At 34.0% G+C, this 25,137-nt stretch overlaps 1 protein-coding gene across 2 annotated transcripts in view; it reads right to left on the reverse strand.

Annotated features, from left to right (window-relative positions):
- Positions 1-3,568: 3,568 nt before the first annotated feature.
- The window catches only part of LOC149783999 (uncharacterized), a 91,412-nt gene continuing 69,843 nt past the window's right edge, over positions 3,569-25,137 (reverse strand). The window contains exons 3-10 of one of the 2 annotated variants that reach the window (XM_089932108.1): positions 17,143-17,374; positions 15,008-15,083; positions 13,816-14,049; positions 13,325-13,464; positions 9,579-9,740; positions 8,210-8,304; positions 6,308-6,583; positions 3,569-5,179 (exon numbers count right to left, since the gene is read on the reverse strand). In XM_089932108.1, coding sequence (XP_089788234.1) covers positions 6,568-6,583; positions 8,210-8,304; positions 9,579-9,740; positions 13,325-13,462 — 411 coding nt within the window. In that variant the 5' untranslated portion in view covers positions 13,463-13,464; positions 13,816-14,049; positions 15,008-15,083; positions 17,143-17,374 and the 3' untranslated portion in view covers positions 3,569-5,179; positions 6,308-6,567. Of the gene's footprint in view, positions 5,180-6,307; positions 6,584-8,209; positions 8,305-9,578; positions 9,741-13,243; positions 13,465-13,815; positions 14,050-15,007; positions 15,084-17,142; positions 17,375-25,137 lie in introns of both variants that reach the window. The other variant, XM_089932107.1, reaches the window with a different exon arrangement.

A 25,137-nucleotide genomic window follows, 5' to 3' on the forward strand; every position in this document is an offset into this window, starting at 1 on the left:
TTCAGGTGTTTATTTGACTTAAATCAGATGGAATAAAATTCTCATTTCTCTTTTACATTAAGATCCTAATTAAGTTAATTTCCAAGATGTAAACAGCATCCTGCAGTATACAAAGGAACAGATGCAAGAAGGTCTGCACGGTACACTAACAATAAAGCTGCAAGAAGGCCTTTATAGGGCACCAATAAATTGGTCCTTACTGTTATACCAAAAGTAAATGAAAAAAAACAGATCATTACTAGTTATGACTGTTGCATACTGTTGCTCTGACTTTTATAATGGTTTTATAATTCCATTAAGCTTCTAAATATCTTCAATATGGCTTTATTCCAAAGAAACAAGACTTGGTGCATTGCAACAATGGCGAGTTCAAATATGCATTGGATTAGTATTTTAATACTAATAATTTCTAACTGCTTGAATACAGTTCAATATTAAGATTTAAGCGCTTGGTCATCATATATGATAGAAAACAAACTCCTAGATTTTAGACTGTGACAACACACAAACTTACATTCAATGAGATAGTTATAGTATTAGGTTTCCCTTAGTTAAGGATAAGATTTCCTTTGTAATATTTGTGCGGTAGCTATTTTTCTTACTATGAACCCTATGAATAGCCCGAACGTGCCACTTTTGTGCTGATATTCATGTTGTTCGGTCAATTCTGAAAGAGTAATGCAATATCGACTCAATTTATTTGAATACGAATCAAACTATTTTGAGCTAATAAACGTAACCAATGTTAGTTGTATTTTTGGTTTTTATGTTTGGTCGAAGTTAGTGCTTAATATGAAAATGATATTGGGTTTTATTGAAAATGTAAATGAGGACGGAAATAATATACAATTAACCTAATTAGCATTGTGGTGCCTTGAAATATGCTAACATCTTCTCGACAACTGTGAGCTACTTCATCAATGATCAATGCAGTCAGCAAATAAGGATTGTCTGCTGAGCCAAATGTAATGAGAAATCATAGTACTATAACTGACACTATTAGGAATTAAATCCGGTTCTACAGTAATGCAATCATGGTAACACATTACTTAGGATATTGCCTGATCGTGGTTTGTTAATTAAGTGACCTAATGAATGTTGAGCTATATATCAATGTACATTAATTTTTAAGGTTGTGTCTGAAGACCTTTGTTATCTATTGAGATGTACGCATCCAACAACGGGAGAAAAAAGGAGAATTTATATGAATGCAGCAAGAGGAACCAAATGTGGAGATAATAAGGTAATCTCCATCTGTACCTATACAGTCAAACCTCCAATAATAGCATTAAATGTGACCAACAAGAAACAAAACAAATCAAATTCAGTGGGGTATTTTACAATAATTCAAAATTCGATACCATCAGTGTTTGGGGGACATATTTATTTCCTTGAAATTCAGTCATATTTGGTTTGTATGGGTGGAAAATATAAATATTTACTTTTATGGATTATACAAACATATAACGCTTTTTGTTTTTGCAGATCTGCATTGAAGGAAGGTGTGTTTTGAAAAGTTCGCAATAGGTGAGTAGATCCCATAATGTTTTCGCTACAGGGGCACAGTTATTAACCTACCATAGTCCCATTCATTAGGATTCAGGTTCGAGCCCTACTTAGGGCAGGCAGGATAGGTAGCCACGTGTCGTCCTCTTCCAAGGTAAATTACTGAAATTCCCTTAGCACGATAAAATCGTGTACTGATGTCCAGCTAAACAACAATTAAAAACAAATATCCCCATGTAATTAATTATTAAATTTATTAATAACACATTTATTTCTAATTCATTTGTTGCTTAGTGCACTTTTGCAATTTGCAGTTTATTTGATTATAATTACGATTCTAAATGAGATGATGATGCTGATAATGATGACAATGATAATTACTCCTCTACACTATTTCTTATTGAAAATTAAATAAAAATGTTCTATATTTCACTCAAGATATTTGAATGTCAGTAAATTAAAGCACTTATTTGTTGTATTTTGCAGGTGTAGTCCTCTGCGTGCCACACTCCACCATATATATAATTGGAAACATTCTACGAATTCAGAGTGTGAATATATATATATATATATATATATATATATATATATATATATATATTCTTTCAACATTGACAACTCATACAGAGCCAATTTTTGATGTATGACTTCAACAAATATTTAATATAATTACTATATTAAAATTAAAATAGTATTTTATTGGTGTTTATTTGCTTTTAATCATATTGTAGATACACGATGAATAACTCAATGTGCTTTCCAGAGTACAATAATAGATTGCAAATAGATAGAGTGTAAGTATTCAATAACTTGACAAAGTTGTAAGATTTAATGGTTTTATATTTTGAAATTCAATGATAATAATATCCGACATTTTCACATTAGTTAAATTTTAAATTTTGGCATGAATCAGATTAAATTTTGCTGTTTGAAGGTTAGCTAATAATGTGCATTGATTTTATCAGTGACCACGTCGTTTTTCCTGCCTGCTTGATAGGGTACTTTTGGCACATCAATTGAAGTGATTTCATTTTTTTTTTTCTTTTGCTTTTACTGCCAGGTCTTGTGCATTGATTTTGTCCTCAGACCAGGCTGACACAAACAAATGAGGGACTATGTTGTCTTTCATTTCAGCTTGCAACTCTGTACTTACATGAAGCAAACCAATAATTCATTTTCCTTATAACTCAATGCCAACATTCGAGACAATACGTTATTATGTACATTGGATGACTCCATGCATACTGCAATTTTTTTTAAATAAGCGTAAACTTTCTGAACAATCAAAATGACACCCTTCTATGCATGTTCTTGAGAGAAAAGTTACAGTAACCGCTCTGGCAACCGGGTGGTTAGAGCATCCCCTCAGCTGTGGGAGGTCACGGGTTCGAATACCGGCTGAGTCATACCAAAGACTTATAAAAATGGTACTAATAGCTGCCTCCCTAGGCGCTCAGCATTAAGAGGTTAGTGTTAGGACTGGTCAGCCTGGTGTCAAGATAATGAGACAGGGTCGGACATCATGCTAAATGTCTGCATCATGATGCCCCAGTGCTAGACATCACTATAAATTGCTACACTGCAGAAATCGTAGCGATATGATGGAAAAATTGTTAAAGCTACATTAAAAATAAAAAACACACACATTTCCGATACAATGTACTTTCAAGTTGGGTAGGTGCAATTGCTTTTATCCCGGCCAGAGAAAAATAGAAATCGTGTACATTAGAGTCTTTATAAAGTTGAAAGCATTAACAGAAGTATCGGGAAATTGAAAACAAAACTACATTAAAATGACCAGAAGACTAAGTATTAAGTGAGATATCCAACTGATCCCAATAGAAGACTTGCATCCTGGATAAAAACGCGAGTTTGCAATGATTAGCCATATCAAAGAAGATTTGACTAGCAGTGTGATTATAGAGTTGTTTCTCGCAATCATGCTTCAGTAGTATCAAAGTTATATTTCCTGGGTCACTTAATATATATCACATGACATACATTTCAATTCCCCACATACATGTTTTTGTTAAAAAAATATTTTAAAAATGACCAAAATACAAAGTTTTGGGATTTTTTATTTTTAAAAAAATTGTTTTGATTTAATTAAACCTCCTTTGATTTTATTTCTATTAATTTTATCCATTTTGCTTTGTAGCAGATCTCAACAGACCTTGGCATAAACAATAAGCCAAAAAATAATTTTGCTAAATATCATGGGCTAATTACCAAACATTTGCGAATAAGCACGGCCTATGTCCTGAGCCACTGGACATGATTGGCACCCATTCCTTGGTGTTCTTCTTGACATTTAAAAAATGATCATGCACGTCGAAGTCACATTAAAACACATAGGAAACGCACTATGACACCTAAACTGGCTCAAATCCTTTTTTTAACATGAAATATTCAGCCACGAAGAGTCGATGATAACCTTTATATATTTGATTATACTAAGGAGTGCATTTTGTTTTCATGAAACCTTGTTTTCACGAAACCTTTACTCTAAATAATTTATGGAACTCATACATGCAACAGAAACACCAAAACAAGCAGCAATCCTTCTATTGTCCGACAACCGGTTTTAGAATTGATAGCCATCTCATTTAACAATATGAAGATAGATTATACAGAGAAAAAACTGTTTGGTATGAGGTCAAGTGAAATACTATAGAATTTTATCACTGGAATGATAATTTATTTGTGCTTAAGATCTAGCAGAATCAATTTGTCTTATTGCTGTGTTCATTGTTCATTTGGACTGGAATTTATTTCTTCAGATTATTTAATTCAGTGATTAATTTCTCTGGAAATACAGAGTGCTCATAAAAAATAATATTCTTGGACAGAGACATTCACTGGGATTTATAGTGAATTCAAACTTGGAATTATATTTACTGTGTTTCACCAAATAACTGTTGGTACAACAACACAATACAAACTGCCATAGGCACAGCGCCTCCTTCAGCATTGGACTTAATTTGGATTTGTACTGAAGTTTGTTCAGAACTTTAAATTATTGGGACTTGTGTCTGTAATTCTTGGATTATTTTGGTATTTAGTTTGTAATACTTTAAGTTCTTTTTTCATTTTCACTTTGTATTATAGGGAAATAAATTAGTTGTTGAATTTTAGAAAGCGTGTTGTTTTACACTCTTTTCTGTTACATATGTTAAGAGAAAAGGCTTAAAACAATGATCTTAAATTAAGTAACAAAGAAGTAAGAACCAACACACTATGTAAAACTTAACTAATAATGTTTTTTCTAAGTTTTAGAAATAAAAATGTATTAGGGTCTCAAAATAATGGGAATTAAATCCAAATTAATATAAAAAAGACATCTTTAACCTTGCAACATATTGTACTAGATCTTTGTTATTACTTCCATGTGTTTATGGAAAAAAGTACCTGCCCATATGTACCTAACTTTATATAATGTCAACTCTTATTTACGGTGATAGATGTATTTTAGATAAACATAAACTGTAGCACTATAGCAGAATGATCATCACAGGCCATCACAAACTAGTTAAGCTTTTCTGGACTGTCATTGTGCAGGCAGTACTCTTCCAGATCGTCAAAGTAGAGACCATCACGCATTAGTTTCCTGATATTTCTTGGGAGAGTTCAGTAGTATCATGGGAGTCCTGGATCTAGGTGTCATCATGGTCAACTGTAAAATAATGCAAGAAGAAAGGAGATAATTAGCCTTCTGATTTTTTCTGTGTTTAAAAGTTAAAGACAATATTCAGGTAGAAAAATTATTTAAAAAAGTACTAAAACTAAAATGGATATTAAATAATTAAGAGAAGAAATTGCTTGACCTATCTGAAAATGAATGATGGGAAAATGAATGATGGGAAAATTATGAAAGCACTTTTTCACAAATGTAATTAGGACAGATTAAATTTTACACTAAGGCTCTGCAAAATTATAGCAACCCATGAACAAAACCAAGCCCACCAAACTCTCAGATATTACAAGTTTTCAAATATGTAAATAACAGGATCAAACATAAGGAAACAAAGTTAATGAAAACTACCTTTTGGAAGAAGAAATATAATAGATTATATTTTGATTATTATTCAAGATTTATATTAGAGATTATAGATATTTTCAACAACAGCTTTTAAATATAAATGTGTTAACTTGATTCAGTCTTATAATCCATGTTGCTTAAACCACCATTATCACTCACTTTTGCAGTTGGGGCAGCATGCACCAAATGATGGTCAATTTAGGGTACATAAATATATTTGGGGTAGGAAATGAATTTTAAGAAATAATGCCAAAATATGATGTAATTATAATGTAATACATACAGTTATTTACAGATTGATTCATTAATAGTGACTTAAGGTCATCTGTTTGTTAATGCCAAATGATGTTGGAGGTCACAGGTTCAAACCCTGGTTGAGTCACATGAAAAACTTTTAAAAATGGCACTTGCAGCTGCCTTGTTGGTGTTCAGCATTAAAAGGTTAGTGTTGAGACTGGTCAGCCCGGTATCAGGATAATATGACTGTACAGGACATGACGCTCCAGTACATTGATAGGTACATCACAGTGTAGACACTGTAGCTGAAAATTTGTTAAAGCTACTTAAAAAACACACAAACATCAAAAGGCCTATAACTCTGTCCAAAATGAAGTAAACAACAATGGCAAGAAATGCATGCCATGGGTATATAATGCCAATGCATTAGGATACAGTACCTTGTGCAGGAACATGCCATGGTGGCAGATGATGGCTTTTAGTATGGGCTAATGGAGACAAATATTAACTAAATAAATCATCTACCTGTGTTGATTTTGGAAGCCTTTCAATGGACTCTGTGTTTGAAGATATAGTAGCTGTGAGTTTATGTTGTGCCACTAGACACACTTTCATTCTTATTGTAACTCTGAAATTGTAGCATTGTTCCTTCTGACTAGAGATGAGCATTATTGTCATGTCCTTGTTGGAATCCTCATTAGTCTTCTTCACTGCCTTGTATTTTGGATTGCCAAGTCGAATTTTTTGTACTAGGCACATGGAAATCTGTGGCATTTGTGGACAATTCATGATGTCAGGAATCTGGATAGAAGGGATGTCAGTCAGTAATCAAATAGGATAAAAAAATTTCACACAGTGATATGCAGCAGTCAGTATGTGTTGAAACTTCATCATTTTTTCATTTCATCACTGTTCCATCAGTACCATAACTAGTTCAAATAAACTGAATCAGATTGGCAATTATCTTAAATAGGGTATTAAACCTTCCATCTATCTATATCATTGTTAGGGACAAAATTATGTCTTTATATGACATTCATATGGAAAAAATGTACAAGAACTTTAATCCCCCAGATCATTTCAAATAAAAACAAACTGCATATATTATATGTACTTCTGTTGATGTTTTTTATTTTCCTTATTATGAGATTTATAGCTTGAAAAAAGAATGATGTCAGGAACCATGCATGATGTTTTGATTTTGTATATAAATTGCAAAATTATTGTCCAGATTTTGGGAGCTGAGTTATATTACAATGGACGATGCTGACATTATCATTTCAAGCTCCTGGGCACTGTTGAACATCACATACTCCAAGCCAAGGCTTGCACCCTGGAGAGGCCACTCCAGCCTCGCTCCTGATTGAGGAAACAATCGACCATTTTTACATTATTATATCAGGCTCCTGAAAGCTGGGTTACGTCATGAGAATCGGAGATCAGCTTTGTTCTCAATCTTGCTGTTTGTTGTATTAATGACTAAATAATGTTTGTAGTGTGTTGTATTAATGAATAAACACTGTTTGCAGTATGTTTTATTAATGACTAAATACTGTTTGCAGTGTGTTGTATGAAATACTGTTTTCATAAAAATATATCTTGCATAAGCAACTTTGCCTTGTTCATTGAACATACATGTATTTAGATTTTCTATGAGTTTTATTTGTATAAATTTTATTTTCTATTTCTTTTGACTCTATTTGATATATACTTAAACATGCATGCTGGTTATGTACCATTTTCACATGCAAATACATTGAAAACATAGGTTATTTTCCCCCATCATTTCTCTACATTATTTGTCAAAATGTCCTTACTTTATTTAAAATTGTATTTTTTCCACATTGTCTTTTCTTTCTCACAATGTACTTCATTACAATTAGCCCATCCCAAAATTCATTCCATCAGTTACTAACACACCATAAAGAATGTTAACATTAATATTAAATGAAAGGAAGCTGTTAAGCTTAAACAAAGAGTTGTTTCTAGAACAATGACCTGTCAAAGCTAAATTCTGTTTTATTGATTATTCATGCAGATATTTCATTACAACATTCATGCAATTTCCAAGGAAGAAATTTTAATTTTCAAGTACAATTAAATCTAGTAATCTTTCCCACATGAAGGTGGTACATATACAGTAGAGTGATGCAATGGATGTATGACCCCCCTCCACTGATATAGTGGGAACATAAAACTATAATAATCACATTTTCAAATTTGATATAACTGAATTTAAATTCAATTAGGACAGCAGTTATGATTATAAAACCCAATCAATTAATTATAGAAAATAAACGGTTCTCAGGTCTGTTTTCAGCAGGTTACTTTTTCTCTTCTCTTAACATGAACAAAATTACACAAGTGAAATGGCTGTGGTTGATATGATGAGGCATGGCAAGATCATTTTCAATTATAAGAACATACCTTTTTGTTGTCTCAGCTGAGATCCGTGTCACAGGATTCCACTTCTTCAATGAAGGCATTGTGGTGTTTAATTTATTCAGCAGAGGAAAATGTTTCTGTGAAACAAAAAAAGCATTGGTATAAGATAAGCAAATATGTCAACATAACATGTTTCCTTGAGACTTAGCTTAGTGCTTGTGTGTCTAGACATGTGTGTGTGTGTTGTGTGTCTAGACATATGTGTGTGTGTCTAGACATCTGTGTGTGTGTGTATATATTTGATGACTCTAGTATAGCTTCTCTGGTTAAATCATGTATGTATATTGAAGTAATTGGAAATTAGGGTTCATTGTTTAAGAGCTGTAAAATGCACTCATAATGACAGCAATTTTTTAATATTTTGTCTTAGGATTTATTATCTTTCTTTCAATACTACAACTAAATTTAATAAGTGAACAAGACAGTGGATCTTATAGCATTCAGTAAGGTAACTATGATAATTTGGTTTTGACCTTTTTATGACTCTCCAAATGAAAGGCTTCTAGAGTGCTTTCCCTTGATAGCAGAATACCCATTTGCAGTTAAACTGAAATTTAGGTACAAAACTTAATTTAAAGATTTAAAAATTCACATTGTGTAGTGAAGTAATTGTGTAGTGATGTGACCCTCCATTTTATCAAACAGTTTTAAATCTCAAACTTTACAACTTTCTGATTTTACATACCCAGTTAAAAGCTTATTTTTAATTGTGATGATGGCACTACAAAAGTTGATATTTTACTGTAGTCCCAAAATTAATGCAGTATTAATTATAACTTATAGCAATATAATACCTTAAAGCAATTAAAACTAAATCAACAAATATGGTCATCCATTTGGTTCTTTCTGGACAACACACCCATTTTTGTTTGGTTGATTTGCATTATGCTGTGCCAAATGATTAAATTTTCTTTTCTTGATATTTTGACACTAAATTGTATGTTGTACGCACTGAAAAGACCCTCAAAAGAAAAATTTCAGTACAGCAAAATTTTCTTTCATTCCATGATTGATCTCTTTGAAAGGCCTCAGGATGCCGAGTGGTCTAAAGTGCTCGCATGTACTGATCACTGCCATCTCACCTCTGATCATGTGGTTTTGAGTCTTTGGCACAGCCAATGTGGGTATGTGTAAAAACAGCCATCAGCTTCCCATGAGAAGTAGATTCTGACTGGAGTTTCCCTGGCTTCTTCCTCCTCCAGTTACACTGGCTGCCATGCATAGGCTCTCACGTACTGTGAAATGGTGTTAAACCTCAAAACAACAATAACCTCGTCGACATGTCTTTGCACACATTTAATTTGTATCATTATGCATGTGTCATTACGCATATGTCTTTATGAAAATGAACCTGTTTGAGCAATATCTTTCTCTTCGAAGATCTGGGCATGGTTTGTATGTGAGCATACAGCTGTTTATGTACCACTTGAGTCTCTTGAGAGGGTTCCAATTCATCCAAGGATTTTCTCTCTGCAGATGTGATAACCATGTTGACAGCAGTAGCACCATCATGCTAAAACAAAAAATGGTTTGATAATAGACTAAATAATGTCTCACACATATCAGCATGATATTTGTTTTAACACTTCCCAATTATTTGCCTCACCTACAAATGATTTGTTGCCATTGGTTACAAAATAATTAGAGATCAAAGACTTCACATTGTTGTTGATCAGCCAGGACCAATGTTGGTAATATCCAAAATTTGCCAATCAAACAATGCAGATCAGCCAGGACCACTGTTGGTAATACACAAAATATTCCAATAAAATAATGCAGATCTGCCATAGCCAGTTTTGGTAATACCCAAAATATGCCAATCAAATAATGCAGATCTGCCATAGCCAGTGTTAGTAATACCCAAAATATGCCAATCAATCAATGCAGATCTGCCATAGCTAGTGTTGGTAATACCCAAAATATGCCAATCAATCAATGCAGATCTGCCATAGCCATTGTTAATAATACCCAAAATATACCAATCAATCAATGCAGATCTGCCATAGCCATTGTTAGTAATACCCAAAATATGCCAATTGATCAATGCAGATCTACCATAGCTAGTGTTGGTAATACCCAAAATATGCCAATCAACAATGCAGATCTGCCATAGCCATTGTTAGTAATACCCAAAATATGCCAATCAATCAATGCAGATCTGCCATAGCCATTGTTAGTAACCCCCAAAATATGCCAATCAATCAATGCAGATCTGCCATAACCAGTGTTGGTAATACCCAAAACATGCCAATCAAACCATGCAGATCTGCCATAGCCAGTGTTGGTAATACCCAAAATATGCCAATCAAACAATGCAGATCAGGCCGAAGTTGGATGTTTAGCTTTGGCATTATGAAAATTGATAATATTCATATTAATAAACTTAGCCACTATAACAAATATAGGATTTGATTAAGAAACTGTAATTACTTAAATCGTCAAACTTAGCCACACACATACATGGTAATAGGATAGGGGTCAATAGTATTCAAGTTTTGTCCCCATCACATTACTCACTGGTGTCATGCAAATTCTATTCTGATGTATGATGACAGGTCAGTGATAATACACCTGTACATATTCTTCAAAGACATGCAAAACATTCAATCTTATATAAAATGACACCATTCTCCTACCCCTGCCCCAAGTAGATAGATCCAAACTTTAAAGCATAGTGTACATTATGCACCTTCCCCTCTCTCACTGCATCATAATGCGTATCTGAATTCCTTATCATTAATTTTGTAGGAGGTTTGACAATGATAATAACCAACCCAGGAATAGACATTCATATTATTCAATGGTAGATCTAATGTAGTTGACACATGTATTGATACATTTGCTTTCTGTATGCTGAGATGGACATTTGTATATTGCAGAACAGACTCCTGTGTTATTCTTATGGGGCTCTTCCATTGCTCACTAGAAATTTCCCACATCCACTGCATGGTCTCTTAAAATCTTGAGAAAATAAAAATTTAATTACATCAATTAAAATATGACATTTTATAGCAACATAGTGGTCTTCACACCACTTCAAGCAGGAAGGCACTAGAAGGAAAAAGCAAATAACAAAGACACTGCTCCCACCAATATACATTATTCTTTTGTGACAGGCCAACGCTAGATCTTCAAAATAAAGATTCATTATATACACCAATAAAACATTATTGAACTTATGAAAAGGGGAAGATAATTCAGCGATTTCGCGATTTTATTTTTATTTCCCTTCGTATTAAAGGTCCTCTAGTAGGATGCAATTTAACCATCGTACAAGATGAGTCACCCCCTAACAATTTAACCATCGTACAAGATGAGTCACCCCTAACATACTAGGATCAACAAATCTCTTGTAAATAATGTTACTTGGCATAAAACATTCATCAAACTAAATTAAATTTGTGATAACAAAAATGTTGAAACATATTTATGAAAGCTTTAAAAAAATAACAGGCTTTTAAAGGCATTGTTAAATTGGATTTACAATTGTAAATTGTAATTCAGTTTTGAGGACATCAGAAAAATTCTGACTGTTTATGTTAAAGTAGTTCAAAGAATAATAGACTTGTAATAGATAGCATGAATAGAAATGGTGTGTTCTCTATCAAGAAGGAGACAGGTTTGGTAAATAATTCTGATATGGAATGAAACTCCACCAGAGTCAACTGAAAAAGAAACTCAAGGACTTAAGTTTTTCATAAGTTTTTATTCAATGTTGAATTTGGTCACTCTCTTGGTGCAATAAAAAGAAATAGAAACCATTTGTCCTCACTTACAAGTCAAGTCAAACTGCAAACAACAAAGATCCTGATCTGCCATAGCATAATGTGCCTACAAATCAGGGTCTGTGATGTTTGTTCATCTGATTACACCTACTTTGAACAGAACCAGATCTGCCAGTGCATTATGCAATGGTATATCTGGATCGATGTAGTTTGCAGTGGGTCTTATAAGTGAGAATATACAGTACGTACTTGACTTTCTTCATGGTTTCAATTCTAGACATTTGATGAATGACAAATAACACAATTTTAACTTGCTGTAAAACACTTAATTGTTTTAACTAAATGACAAATTTGGATACAAAGAATTCATTTTAATAAATATTTTATTTCTGAAAAGAGAAATATTTTGAACTAAACTTAAAAATAGTATTAATTATTATTTTGAAAGTATTGGTTCTTACTTAAAATTTAGAAAACTTCAACTTAAGAGTAACTACAAATTTTCATCTGTCCCGTTTTAGTATGATTCAAGCACAAAACTTTCACCTGTCCCTACTATTTAGGTTTCAAGCGCAGACCTTCAAACATTGACAATTTAAATATAAGACAAAATGTGTAATGAGTTAAGAACAGTGTTGCATCTAAGTTTTCCTCTGAAAGAGAGAATGGGTGGGTGAAAAGTCTGTATTTTCAAGAATTGCAAACAAAATTCACCTATGAGATGGAATATATCTGTTATCCATCACAGCAATCCAATTTTTGTTATTATTTTATCAGTTGTATACCAATTATGTTCTGGGGCCCCGAGTGGCAAAGTGGTCTTAAAGGTGCTCACTGTTACAGATCACTGTAATCTCACTTCTGTGTTGGTTCGAGTTTTAGGCATGGCCAGTGTGGGTTGGTGGTTCTTTCTGGGGATTTCCCTGGTTCTTCCTCCACCATTTATACTGGCTACCATGTATAGCCTACCTTGTGCTGAAAAATGGCATTAAACCCTACAACAACAACAACCACCATTTATAGTCTGCTCTATTGTGCTTTTTCACATAATTCTCCTTTCCTATTCAAAGTAAGATAGCACATTAAGATTGGAACTCAAGATGAACTGAAACTATTTTTCCCAATTTGTTTTTTATCAGGTACCTGTTACCTATGATATTGAAGCATTACCTTTTTTTCTGAGAGCTATCTTCTATAGGTACATTTTGCAAATTAACAAATTAATGTATTTGTGATAAAAACAGATGAGTCTTCTAACTAAAAATGGATGTTCTTTAAATGTGATTTTTACCTTCTCTGGACAGATCAAGCTAGGAGCAAAGACCATTCCAAGAGAGTGTAGAGTCATCACATTCTCTGATACATTGCTAACCTTGTGTTGAATGTCAGGCAAACATTCCAGAAGAATGGCATTCTGACGTGGGATCAGGATAAAAAGCAGTTGAAGTGCCTTTATCTGTGTGTCCTTCACCTTGGATCTGTCTTCACCTGGTGCCACAATGTTACTCATATCTGAAAAAGGTGAAATGTAAAAAAATTTAATTAATGAGTTGTCTTCCCTGTATATTTATACTTATGCATTTCACATGTGTCTGACAAAGAACATGAACACTGATGCTACCGCTAATGAAATGGTGTTGGAAATATGTCATACAGGAGCCATCAAAATAATGGCTTGTTTTGTTTACTGTTTATAAGCCATGTCGGCTGTTAGAACAATATTTTGGCCTGTTGCTTCAAAATGAAAACAATTTTGTGCCACTTCTTTGTCAGTTTTGAATGTATCATGAATCTAGTTTTTAATTAATTGCAAATATATTAACTTATATTCTTATAATATGTGACTTTGTTAGAAAAACTTACCCACAATCTGGCAGTGGGCTTCAAAATGGCAGTGGGTTTCAAAATGTTTCTGTCAAAAGTGGCTCTGTAAGTTCACTGATGCAACTCTTCAGCACAGTGGCACAGTGGCACAATCATGAGGAGAAAATCTTCCATCATCCAGATGAAGATTGGCATCCTGATTCACCCATTCCTTCAGAAGTCGATGATGGGCCACATTACCAGTTTTTCTGAGTAGACCCTCCATTCTGACGTCTGAAATTATTGTTATAATTGAATAATTTTACAAATGGTGTGCTAAAGAGAAATGTTTGTACTTTGTATTAAGCATTATATGTAATTATTTTGGCAAAATAAGTCTTAACTATATAAACTGTTTTATGATAACATTTTAACTTTAGAGCTGGAACAGGCTGTGTGTTGCTTTAGTTGTTGGATATAATATTGTGGCAATTTTTTCTTTGTGAATTTCTTTTCTAAATTTGAATGCACCATGAAAAATGTCCATCCATGCATGAAATACCCAGGGTAGAGCCCTATACACTTGGTACTGATTTATACACATGAACAGTAGCAGGTTGATGTGAAAACACAAGAGTCTGAATTGAATGGAAGGGCCCATTTCAATAATTCTGATTAGTCTCAATACCATTACAAGTTGCATGGCTCTGACATAACATTTAAATGAGGCTTTCATGGAAGAAGACTGAGTTAATTTCAACAAGAAAAAAAAATAAAATGCAAATACTACAGCTTTAAAGTATTGGCAAAAGTATGCACTTTTAAACCAACATAATAAAACTTTCAAACTTATTCAGCCTGTTAGATTTCTTCATCTCACTATACATACCAAAATGTTACTCTCTCTGTATAACCCATCATAAGCCTTATTTCCTGTAAAATGGTGAAGCTTTCGAATTACTGTGTAGATTGTTGTAATGGTTAACAAAACCCAGTCAGAGATAATAATATTTAAAAATTGTGTACTCCCTACTTAAACCTCTTCAGAAATAATAAATTCTAGATTTGTGTACCCCCTACCTAATCCCTGCCAGAAGTAGTACAACTGTTTAATAAACCTTAAATATACATATGTATCATTGTTTATAATTAACCTTAATGATACATTTGCATCATTACATCACAGAAATGAACAAACCAAAAAAAACACATATTGAGAAATGACTTGAAAGATGAAAACATTTTTACTTACTCTCTGGTCACTGTACGAATTCTGACAACTGATAAATCTGTGCAATCTGGTCATGAGACAGGAATCTGTTATCCATCTATACAAATAGAAACTCTGTCAATCACGATATTTTAGCATCATTAATTTATCTTAGTCCTTAGCATATTTTCAAAGTAAAACTGACTGTAAATATTTTTTTAAACTCAACATTAAGATTAAAGTCCAGTATCTGGTCATTGTAGTAATGTATCAGAAATATAGTCCATTCACTAACTGTTTATAAAATAATAAATGAATATGTATTTTAAAAAATCATCAAACAGTGATAGTTAAAACTGTACAGAACAGAATGAACGATTTGTGTGATCACAGAGTTCATTGCACTAGGACACCAAGGTAATAAGACACTAGAACATCAAGGTAATATGACAGTAGAACACCATGGTCATATGACACTAGAACATCAAGGTCATATGACACTAGAACATCAAGGTCATATGACATTAGAACATCAAGGTAATAAGACATTAGAACATCAAGGTAATAAGACACTAGAACCTCAAGGTAATAAGACACTAGAACCTCAAGGTAATAAGACACTAGAACCTCAAGGTAATAAGACACTAGAACCTCAAGGTAATAAGACACTAGAACATCAAGGTAATAAGACACTAGAACATCAAGGTAATAAGACACTAGAACCTCAAGGTAATAAGACACTAGAACATCAAGGTAATAAGACACTAGAACATCAAGGTAATAAGACACTAGAACATCAAGGTAATAAGACACTAGAACCTCAAGGTAATAAGACACTAGAACATCAAGGTAATAAGACACTAGAACCTCAAGGTAATAAGACACTAGAACCTCAAGGTAATAAGACACTAGAACATCAAGGTAATAAGACACTAGAACCTCAAGGTAATAAGACACTAGAACATCAAAGTAATAAGACACTAGAACACCACGGTCATATGACATTAGACCATCAAGGTAATAAGACACAAAAACATCAAGGTAATAAGACAGTAGAACACCATGGTCATATGACTCTAGAACATCAAAGTAATAAGACACTAGAACACCAAAATAATAAGACACTAGAACCTCAAGGTAATAAGACACTATAACACCAAGGTAATAAGACACTAGAACACCAATATAATATGACACTAGAACCTCAAGGTTATAAGACACTAGAACATCAAAGTAATAAGACAGTAGAACACCACGGTCATATGACACTAGAACATCAAGGTAATATGACACTAGAACACCAATGTTATAAGACACTAGAACATCAAGGTAATAAGACATTAGAGCATCAAGGTAATAAGACACTAGAACATCAAGGTAATATGACACTAGAACATCAAGGTAATAAGACACTAGAACATCAAGATAATAAGACACTAGAACCTCAAGGTAATAAGACACTAGAACATCAAAGTAATAAGACACTAGAACACCACGGTCATATGACATTAGACCATCAAGGTAATAAGACACAAAAACATCAAGGTAATAAGACAGTAGAACACCATGGTCATATGACTCTAGAACATCAAGGTAATATGACACTAGAACACCAATGTTATAAGACACTAGAACATCAAGGTAATAAGACATTAGAACATCAAGGTAATAAGACACTAGAACATCAAGGTAATATGACACTAGAACATCAAGGTAATAAGACATTAGAACACCAAGATAATAAGACACTAGAACCTCAAGGTAATAAGACACTATAACACCAAGGTAATAAGACACTAGAACACCAATATAATATGACACTAGAACCTCAAGGTAATAAGACACTAGAACATCAAAGTAATAAGACACTAGAACACCAATATAATAAGACACTAGAACCTCAAGGTAATAAGACACTATAACACCAAGGTAATAAGACACTAGAACATCAAGGTACTAAGACACTAGAACAACAAGGTAATAAAACACTAGACCATCAATATAATATGACACTAGAACACCAAAGTCATATGACAACAGGACATCAAGGCAATAAGACACTGCATACAGATAGCAGTATGAAATGATACCATCATTTTGAGTTTTACAAAATAAAACATCCTTAATTCAAATCATGGAAATCAATTTACTTATGAGCACCATATATAAAAAGGTACCTTTTTTCTTGGAAAAGGGTGTGGATCACTTTTTCTTTATGGGATCCTTGTGTTTGGAAGAACTGTCAACAAAGAGTTCCTCAATTTCTTTCCCAGTGTGGTCTTGAAGAAAGGTTTGGTGAATTTTGCAAAAAGTCTCCAGCTTCTCAGGCAGACAGTTATGTAAGTGATTGACATGCTTCTCCATCTCCATCTGGTGACAACAAAGGTTTGATAAGGACATGTTATTTGACTGAAATATAAAAATGAAAAAAAATTAAAGCAATGTTGCACTTTAGAATACAGTATAATTCAGGTCCAAAAAAATACATTTCCCATCTGGAAAAAGTAAAAGGGTTTTAGTCAGAGATAAACAAAATTTTGAATTTACTCCTAATTTGAGAAACGTTTAATTAATTACAAGAATGATGAGCAACAAAAATCAGAAATTGAGAAAAATGATGTGATGCATGCATACCAATGAATAGTGTCAGGAATCCATATTAAGAAATCAGAACTGTTACTGAGAAATGGTTTTGTATTTTGTAGCCTAGATAGTGATCACATGCATAATGTTAATTTTAAAGGACAAATATGAAGGAAATCTTCAGTGAGTAAATATGTTATGATTTTTTTTATAAATTGCAAATATGGTAAAAAATCTTTTTTTAGTAAAATTGACTATTGCCAAAATTTTGAAAATGTACTTCTAAAATTAATGAAGAGTTAAATGATCTAAAACTACCAACTGTATTACCTCCCTTGATATTGTATTACCTCCCTTAATATTGTATTACTTCCCTTGACATAGACTCATTTACTGTCGTGTGGGATGTCATTCAGGAATTAGCTGACCATCCATTGTTGTAGATGTGTATTCACTGAAAATAATGCTTTATGTGCAGCATATGATCACAATCTGACGTCAGCTAAAAATATAAAAATTGAGTTAATTTTTCTTTGTCATATCATTATGATGGTCAAGAAAATATATTTACAGATTATACAGTCAATCTAGTCTTGAGAGACTACTCCATTTGACAAAAAACAACAGCATGGAATAATGGTTATAAATCATCTGTATACCTCATAGAATAATACCATACTGTGTTATAGTAAACTTAACCACAAGAATGGTATCCTAGAGAAATGTTGTATCACTTTGTAGTAAACTGAACCACGAGATTGGTATCTAAAAGTAATGTTCTATCGCCTTTTAGTCAACTTAACCAAATTACTGGTATCCTTAGATAGGTAAAGCTTAAAAGAAGAAATGTGTCAAAAGTGATTAGATATTTAATGTAGGGTCTAACATTCTTCTCTGTAAAGGATAATGAGGTTACACTCCTAATATATAAGTATTATTGAAATATTTATGAAGGACTTGACAGACTTTTCGAACATTTTGGTACCTTGGAATAACATTTTCAATGAGTATTTGTGTATTGGACTGGTTACAGTTGATGTTTGTTCCTTTAATGACATTGCTCAGCACAAGATATGATATATATGGCAGCCAGTATGATTGGTGGAGGAGAAACCAGGGAAACCCCTGGTAAAAACCACCAACTCACAGGAAACTACTGGCAGATTTCACACATACACACATTGGCTGAGCTGAGACATGAACCAACATGGACAAAGCTGAGAAGGGACTGGATAAAAATTAAATAACAAAGAAAAAAAAGATAGAAGATTGCATGTGGAATGAAGAAAACGTATCATAAGCTGTTAATATAATTCCAAAATAGAAATCAGTTTACTATGAAATGATCCATGAAAAGTCAACACAATTTATTTACTAACAAATGATCCATGAAAAATCAACACAATTTACTATAAAATGATCCATGAATAATACATATAAATTAATATTAAATGAACCAATCTTAAAAGCAGCATGACTAAAAAATGGCACTGTATATGTTCATATTTATCACATATAAATATTATCCTTTATAATTAATTAATTAATTAATTTGAAAAATAGGTCTGAATAAATAAATTAATTAATTGAACTTATACGAGCTGCTTCATGATTGTTCAAAGCTAACCTAATACACCGTAAATGAAAACAAGCTTGTTACTGTTTCCTGGGACCGTAAATGAAAACTATAGGTATGAATCACTGAATTGGGCACAATACATATATATATAGATATATCAAGTATCTATGTTATCTATGGACATTTTGAATGGCTTGTCAATCAACACTTTACACTGGATATTTCAAATCTTTATTATTATTACTAATTTCATTTCAAGAAATATTATTTATAAACCTGATAATTAAAATAAATCCATTATATGTTTAGTTGACTATGAGCACAGTTATATTAACTTATTAACATCAAGGTGAGACTGAGCATTGTCATACAGGTAAACACCAGTAACGGGAATCTCGACAATCTAATATTGTAATCAGTAGACTGTAATATTCAGGAATTCCAATTTAGGAATAGCTTGAATGCTTGTGCTACTCAGAAGTTAGATTTTATAAACATCGGACACCGGGGGGTGGGGGTAGAAAGACAAGCAGACCAATGACTCATTAAATACGTCAACAATATTAGTCCACTTCTACCAGAAATGTATCATTATGAATCCAGATGTAATGTGGATAGCCAAAATTCAAGTCATAGCACTCTGTGATACTTATCTTAAACATCAAAACCAAAACGGACAGCTTACTTTTAAGATTTATTTCTTACACGAAACAGAACTGCCTTATAAATAAATATGTACAACAGAAACAATGTTTATTCCTTGCTAATGCCACTTGAAATGCATTCTCTGCAGAAATGCCATAAAATCCAGGGAAAGTATTTGCAAGGAAACAAATAGAACATATGTTGTATGCATAATAATGTATGTATAGTATAATGTATATCTTGTATAAACAATAATTTATCTATAGAATACTGTATATCTTGTATGCATAGTAATATACTTAGAATACTGTATATATTGCATAAATAGTAATTTATATATAGAATACTGTATATCTTATATGCATAGTAATATACTTAGAATACTGTATATATTGTATAAATAGTAATTTATATATAGAATACTGTATATCTTGTATGCATAGTAATTTATATATAGAATAGTCTATATCTAGTATAGATAGTAATTTATATATAGAATACTGTATATCTTGTATGCATAGTAATATACTTAGAATGCTGTATATATTGTATAAATAGTAATTTATATATAGAATACTGTATATCTTGTATGCATAGTAATATACTTAGAATACTGTATATATTGTATAAATAGTAATTTATATATAGAATACTGTATATCTTGTATGCATAGTAATTTATATATAGAATACTCTACATCTAGTATAGATAGTAATTTATATATAGAATACTGTATATCTTGTATGCATAGTAATTTATACATAGAATACTCTATATCAAGTATAGATAGTAATTTATATATAGAATACTGTATATCTTGTATAGATAGTAATTTATATATAGAATACTGTATATCTTGTATAGATAGTAATTTACATATAGAATATTGTATATCTTGTATAGATAGTAATTTATATATAGAATACTAGTAGTGAAGGGGGCCACCCTAGCCTCAATGGCAATTAGCATTACAGGACCCCCTTGGGCCACTCTAGCCTCAAGGGAAATTTAACATGGAGAAAAACCCTGGGCCACTCTAGCCTCAACAGAAATTGAACATGGAGAAAAACCCTGGGCCACTCTAGCCTCAAGGGAAATTGAACATGGAGAAAAACCCTGGGCCACTCTAGCATCAAGGGAAATTGAACATGGAGAAAAAAAAACCTGGACCACTCTAGTGACAAGGGGAATTGAACATGGGGAATAGAGTTTGGGCTTGTCTAGGGACAAGGGGAATTTAACATGGGATTTTTTTTATTTTTTTTTTTTAAAAAAATTTAAAAAAGGGTAGGCAATCGAAAGTCATTCTCTTTTCGAGACCTATGAGTGGCCCTGAAAAGGGCCTTTGGGTTTCTTCTGCTTCTAATTTTTTCAATTTCTCCACCAATTTCTTATTTTCTCTCCTACACTCTTTCTCTTCTTTTCTTCCTTTTTTTCTCTTCTTTCTTCTTCTCCTCTTCTTTCTTCTTCTCCTCTTATTTCTTCCTCTTCTTCATTTTCTTCTTCTTTTTCAATTGTTTCATTCCATGTTCTTATCCTTATCCTTTCCTTTTCATCCTCCTTCTCCTCCTTTATTTCTTTCATCACAGCACTTATCATTTCCTTTACTTTTCTTAAGTTGTTAATCTCCATCTTTACTCGATGGGGGCTATAAGAATAGTGATCTTCATTTAGTCTCACTAGCATTTGTTCCATCATGCCCAAGTTGTCCAGGACGTCTTGCAATGTTTGCATTTTATCGAGGTGGTTTGAAGCCATCTTCTCTGTAGAATGGTTTGAACGATGAATACTGTGAGTTCTTATATTACCTAGATCATGACCAAACAACGCGCGGACGTGAAGGAAAACATCCCCTACTTTTCTCATTTCATATGATCTACTATCCACATACGTGAATCAGCAATAAACAAACCCCAAATCTACTATTTACACACGCAAATCATTAAAACTAAATCCATAATCTACTATCCACACAATCGTACGTGAACGGTTACAAAACCCTAACTATACTCTCCACATACGCTAACAAACAATAAACAAACCCATAATCTACTATTCACACAAACGTACGTGAGCGCTTACAAACACAAACACACAAGCACAAACACACAAACTCAAACACATACCCTCACACTAGGAAAAAAGAGTCAGTGTTTATATTCACACTACTCTACATACACACACATTGGCAAATCGATTGTTATTTCTTCTCTAGAGTATTGGGTAGCCCTGAAAAGGACTGTTTGTTTTTTATAAACTCCAGATGCACCTATCTAATGATGGCACCTTTCAGGCCTGGCACCGCACACACATCTTCTTCCCCAGTCTCCTTTTACCTTTCTTTTTGGGAGTGCAGAGGCGGGATAAGTGGCTTCAGAATCCCAATTTTCTGTCTCTGGGATTCTGAAATTTTCTCTCTCCTTTTCCTCCTCTTCTTTTTTTTCTTCTTTCCTCCTCCTTTTTCATCCTTGCCTCTTCGACAATGGCCTCCGCGGCCAGTTCATTTAGTATGCGCCTGGTATATTCCAGGTGCATCTGGAGTTCTAGCAGTTTCACAATTCTGGTATTCATTGTCTTGTCAACGAATGAACAGGGTAGCTAGACTGCCCAGCGAGTTTCAATTTATACTGAAAGCGCGGACGTGAAGGAAAACATCCCCCCTAAAAACATAAAATTGATCTTACCTAGATCATGACCAAACAACGCGCGGACCTAAAAGAAACACTCACTCACTTTTTTATACTACCCATTACTATTCTAAAAAATTTTCATTAATCACTTCAATATACTATCCACATACGCAAAGCAATCCAATCAAACCCCAAATCTGCTCTTCCCACACCTCTAACAGCAAAAAAAACATGATCTTAATCTAATATCCACACCAACGTACGTGAGCACTTAAAAACTCACAATCCTATACACAAACACATACACTCACACTATAAAAAAGAGTCAGTGTTTATATTCACACTACTCTACCTACACACATTGGCAAATCGATTGTTATTTCTTTTCTAGAGTATTGGGGTAGCCCTGAAAAGGGCTGGGTTTTTTTTTTTTTTTGTTTGCTATGGCAATCTTTTAGTTTCTAAGAATGCATCGTCCTCTGAGGATAGACTTTCTGACGATAGGTCTGCTTCTTCGGAAAGAGAAGAAGAACTCTTTGGTGTCGATACGACAATCGACAAAGCCTCTGTCAGGTTCAGGTTCCTGTTGCTGCTGCTGTTGTTGTTGTTGCTGTTGCTGCTGTCTCTGAAGTCTGTACTTCTCTGTCCATTCTTCTTTCTCCCTGTTCATTTCTTCTCTGAAGAGCTCTTCTATTAGGTCTTCAGTGACTTTTAACATTCTCACATTCTCTATCTCTTCTGGCTTCGGTATCAGACTGTGTCTGACCTTATGCAAATTCACGTAGGCTTCGTTTAGCTTAGCTAGTTTGGAGCACATCTTCGTAGGAGGATGAGTCGACAATGGATGGTTAGACTGGAAACTGCCCCGTCAAAGCGCGGACGTGAAGGAAAACATCCCTCCACGGTTTCCGAGCCGGAACGTTCAATGAGTGTCATGAGAGGGATAGTAAGAAGTACGAATCGAAATATTCCACACATCCTTCTTGAGGAAAGTAAACGGCTACCCAGTGGGTTCCTGGGAGATGATTGTCGTCCGTGTTGATTACATAAGCTAGATGGTCTTGCGGTTTGCGATGAGGGAGTTCATCTTTAGCACAGACGACGGGATTCCAAGAAGCCGTATACGAACTGTGGTTCAAAAGGTAATAAAGTTCCCAGGTATCCATGTTTTGTGTGTTTTTTTCTTCTTCACAGGTAATAATAAGTCATCAATTCGATCCTGACTTTTTGCTTGAAAATGTCTGACAAATAACCGTTTCTTCGTTTCGTCTCCTCACTTTGATTCAGGAGAGCTTCGACGCGATCGATCTCTTGAGTGGTTAATGTTGGACAAGAATGTTCACGCAAGTCTTTATACCACTGATGCAACACGTCTTCGTCCGAGATGAAACTCCAAGCATCGTCCAGATACTCGTCCAATTTCTCTTCTTGAGTCAGCATCATGCATTTATCGTGTTCAATTGGTCTGGGATGATCGTTTTGACATCCATAGCAATCTTTCTTGATCAATTCCGTCATTTTTTCGACCAAGTGTTTGGCAAAAGAGGAGACTAAATGCGCTTCTTGTTCTGGCCATCTTGACTTCATCATAACTTCGTCGTCTTTGTCTTGAGATTCTTTTTCCACGGTCTCCTCACATTCCATCTCCAAAGTTTCTCCACTAGGTAAAGAGGGATAACAGTCTTCCATAGTTTCTAATAGTCTAGAATGACTTCTCTCAAACTGTTGATTTCCATGGTATTATCGAATTCTGCATACAGGATGACGTTCACTGTCTCGTCCAGTGGCTTTGCAAACTAAGTTCCACACGAATCTTGCCGGATTTTATAGGGTGGAAATGTCCCTCGTCGCTGCCTTGGTCTGGAGTGAAATCGAAAGCCCACAAAGCATAACCTCCTGCATAATCCTCGTACGTAATGCCGTGACTGGTGTTGGTTCCTAACTGTCCGGTGGCTTCGTACAGGGACAAGTACGATCTCAAGTAATTCTTGTTGGTAAAGTTAGGTTCGAAAGGTCGGGTACACAAGGTTTTGCCATCGCGACTGACTTCGATCTTGGACACGCTAAAGTGTTGAAAGTAGAAAGGATTTTTAGCGATAGCTCCGTTGAAGGCTTCATTCTCGACCATACCAACGATTAAACGTTGGGTAGCTGTCCTTGGAACAAATGATCTTCGATCATGGATCGCTGTCCCTTGGGAATGGTGAAGGTTTTTACTTCCACGCGTCGTATGGGATACTTGGCGGTCGTTCTGCTCAATGTCTGACTAATGTCGTTTCCCTCTTTGGGTAACACTTCCACGCGTCGTACGTAGAGTCTGGCTTCTTGGATTTTGGTTTTGTAATCGTCAGCACCAGCCAATAAATGGAAAGCGGTACTGCTCCGATTCAGTCTCAGGCGGACATCCACCCCGTTCAGCAAATATTTCTCTTGCAACCACATGTCCAAATGCAAACGATCCATCAGTTCTAAACTTTTCTCGAGTCCTTTGATTTTTTTTTTCTTCGTTCTACAAATCCCTCATTGTGGTCTTTCTTTTCATCAGCTTCCAATAATTCAAACTGGTCTACTTCGTCAGGTTCCCATAGCACACAGGCATTGAATGAGTATTCTTGGCATCTATTCCGTACGTCAAGAGATTTTCCAGGTAGGCACGATAAGGGTAAGTATCCATGCTGCTACTGACTAGTTTGTTATTCAAGTACAAGTCCACTCCACTGAACAAGGAATGCATG

Source organism: Sinohyriopsis cumingii, chromosome 14 (genome assembly GCF_028554795.1).
Source record: "Sinohyriopsis cumingii isolate HCF-2022 chromosome 14, ASM2855479v2, whole genome shotgun sequence".
In the NCBI taxonomy this organism is placed as follows: Eukaryota; Metazoa; Mollusca; class Bivalvia; order Unionida; family Unionidae; genus Sinohyriopsis; species Sinohyriopsis cumingii.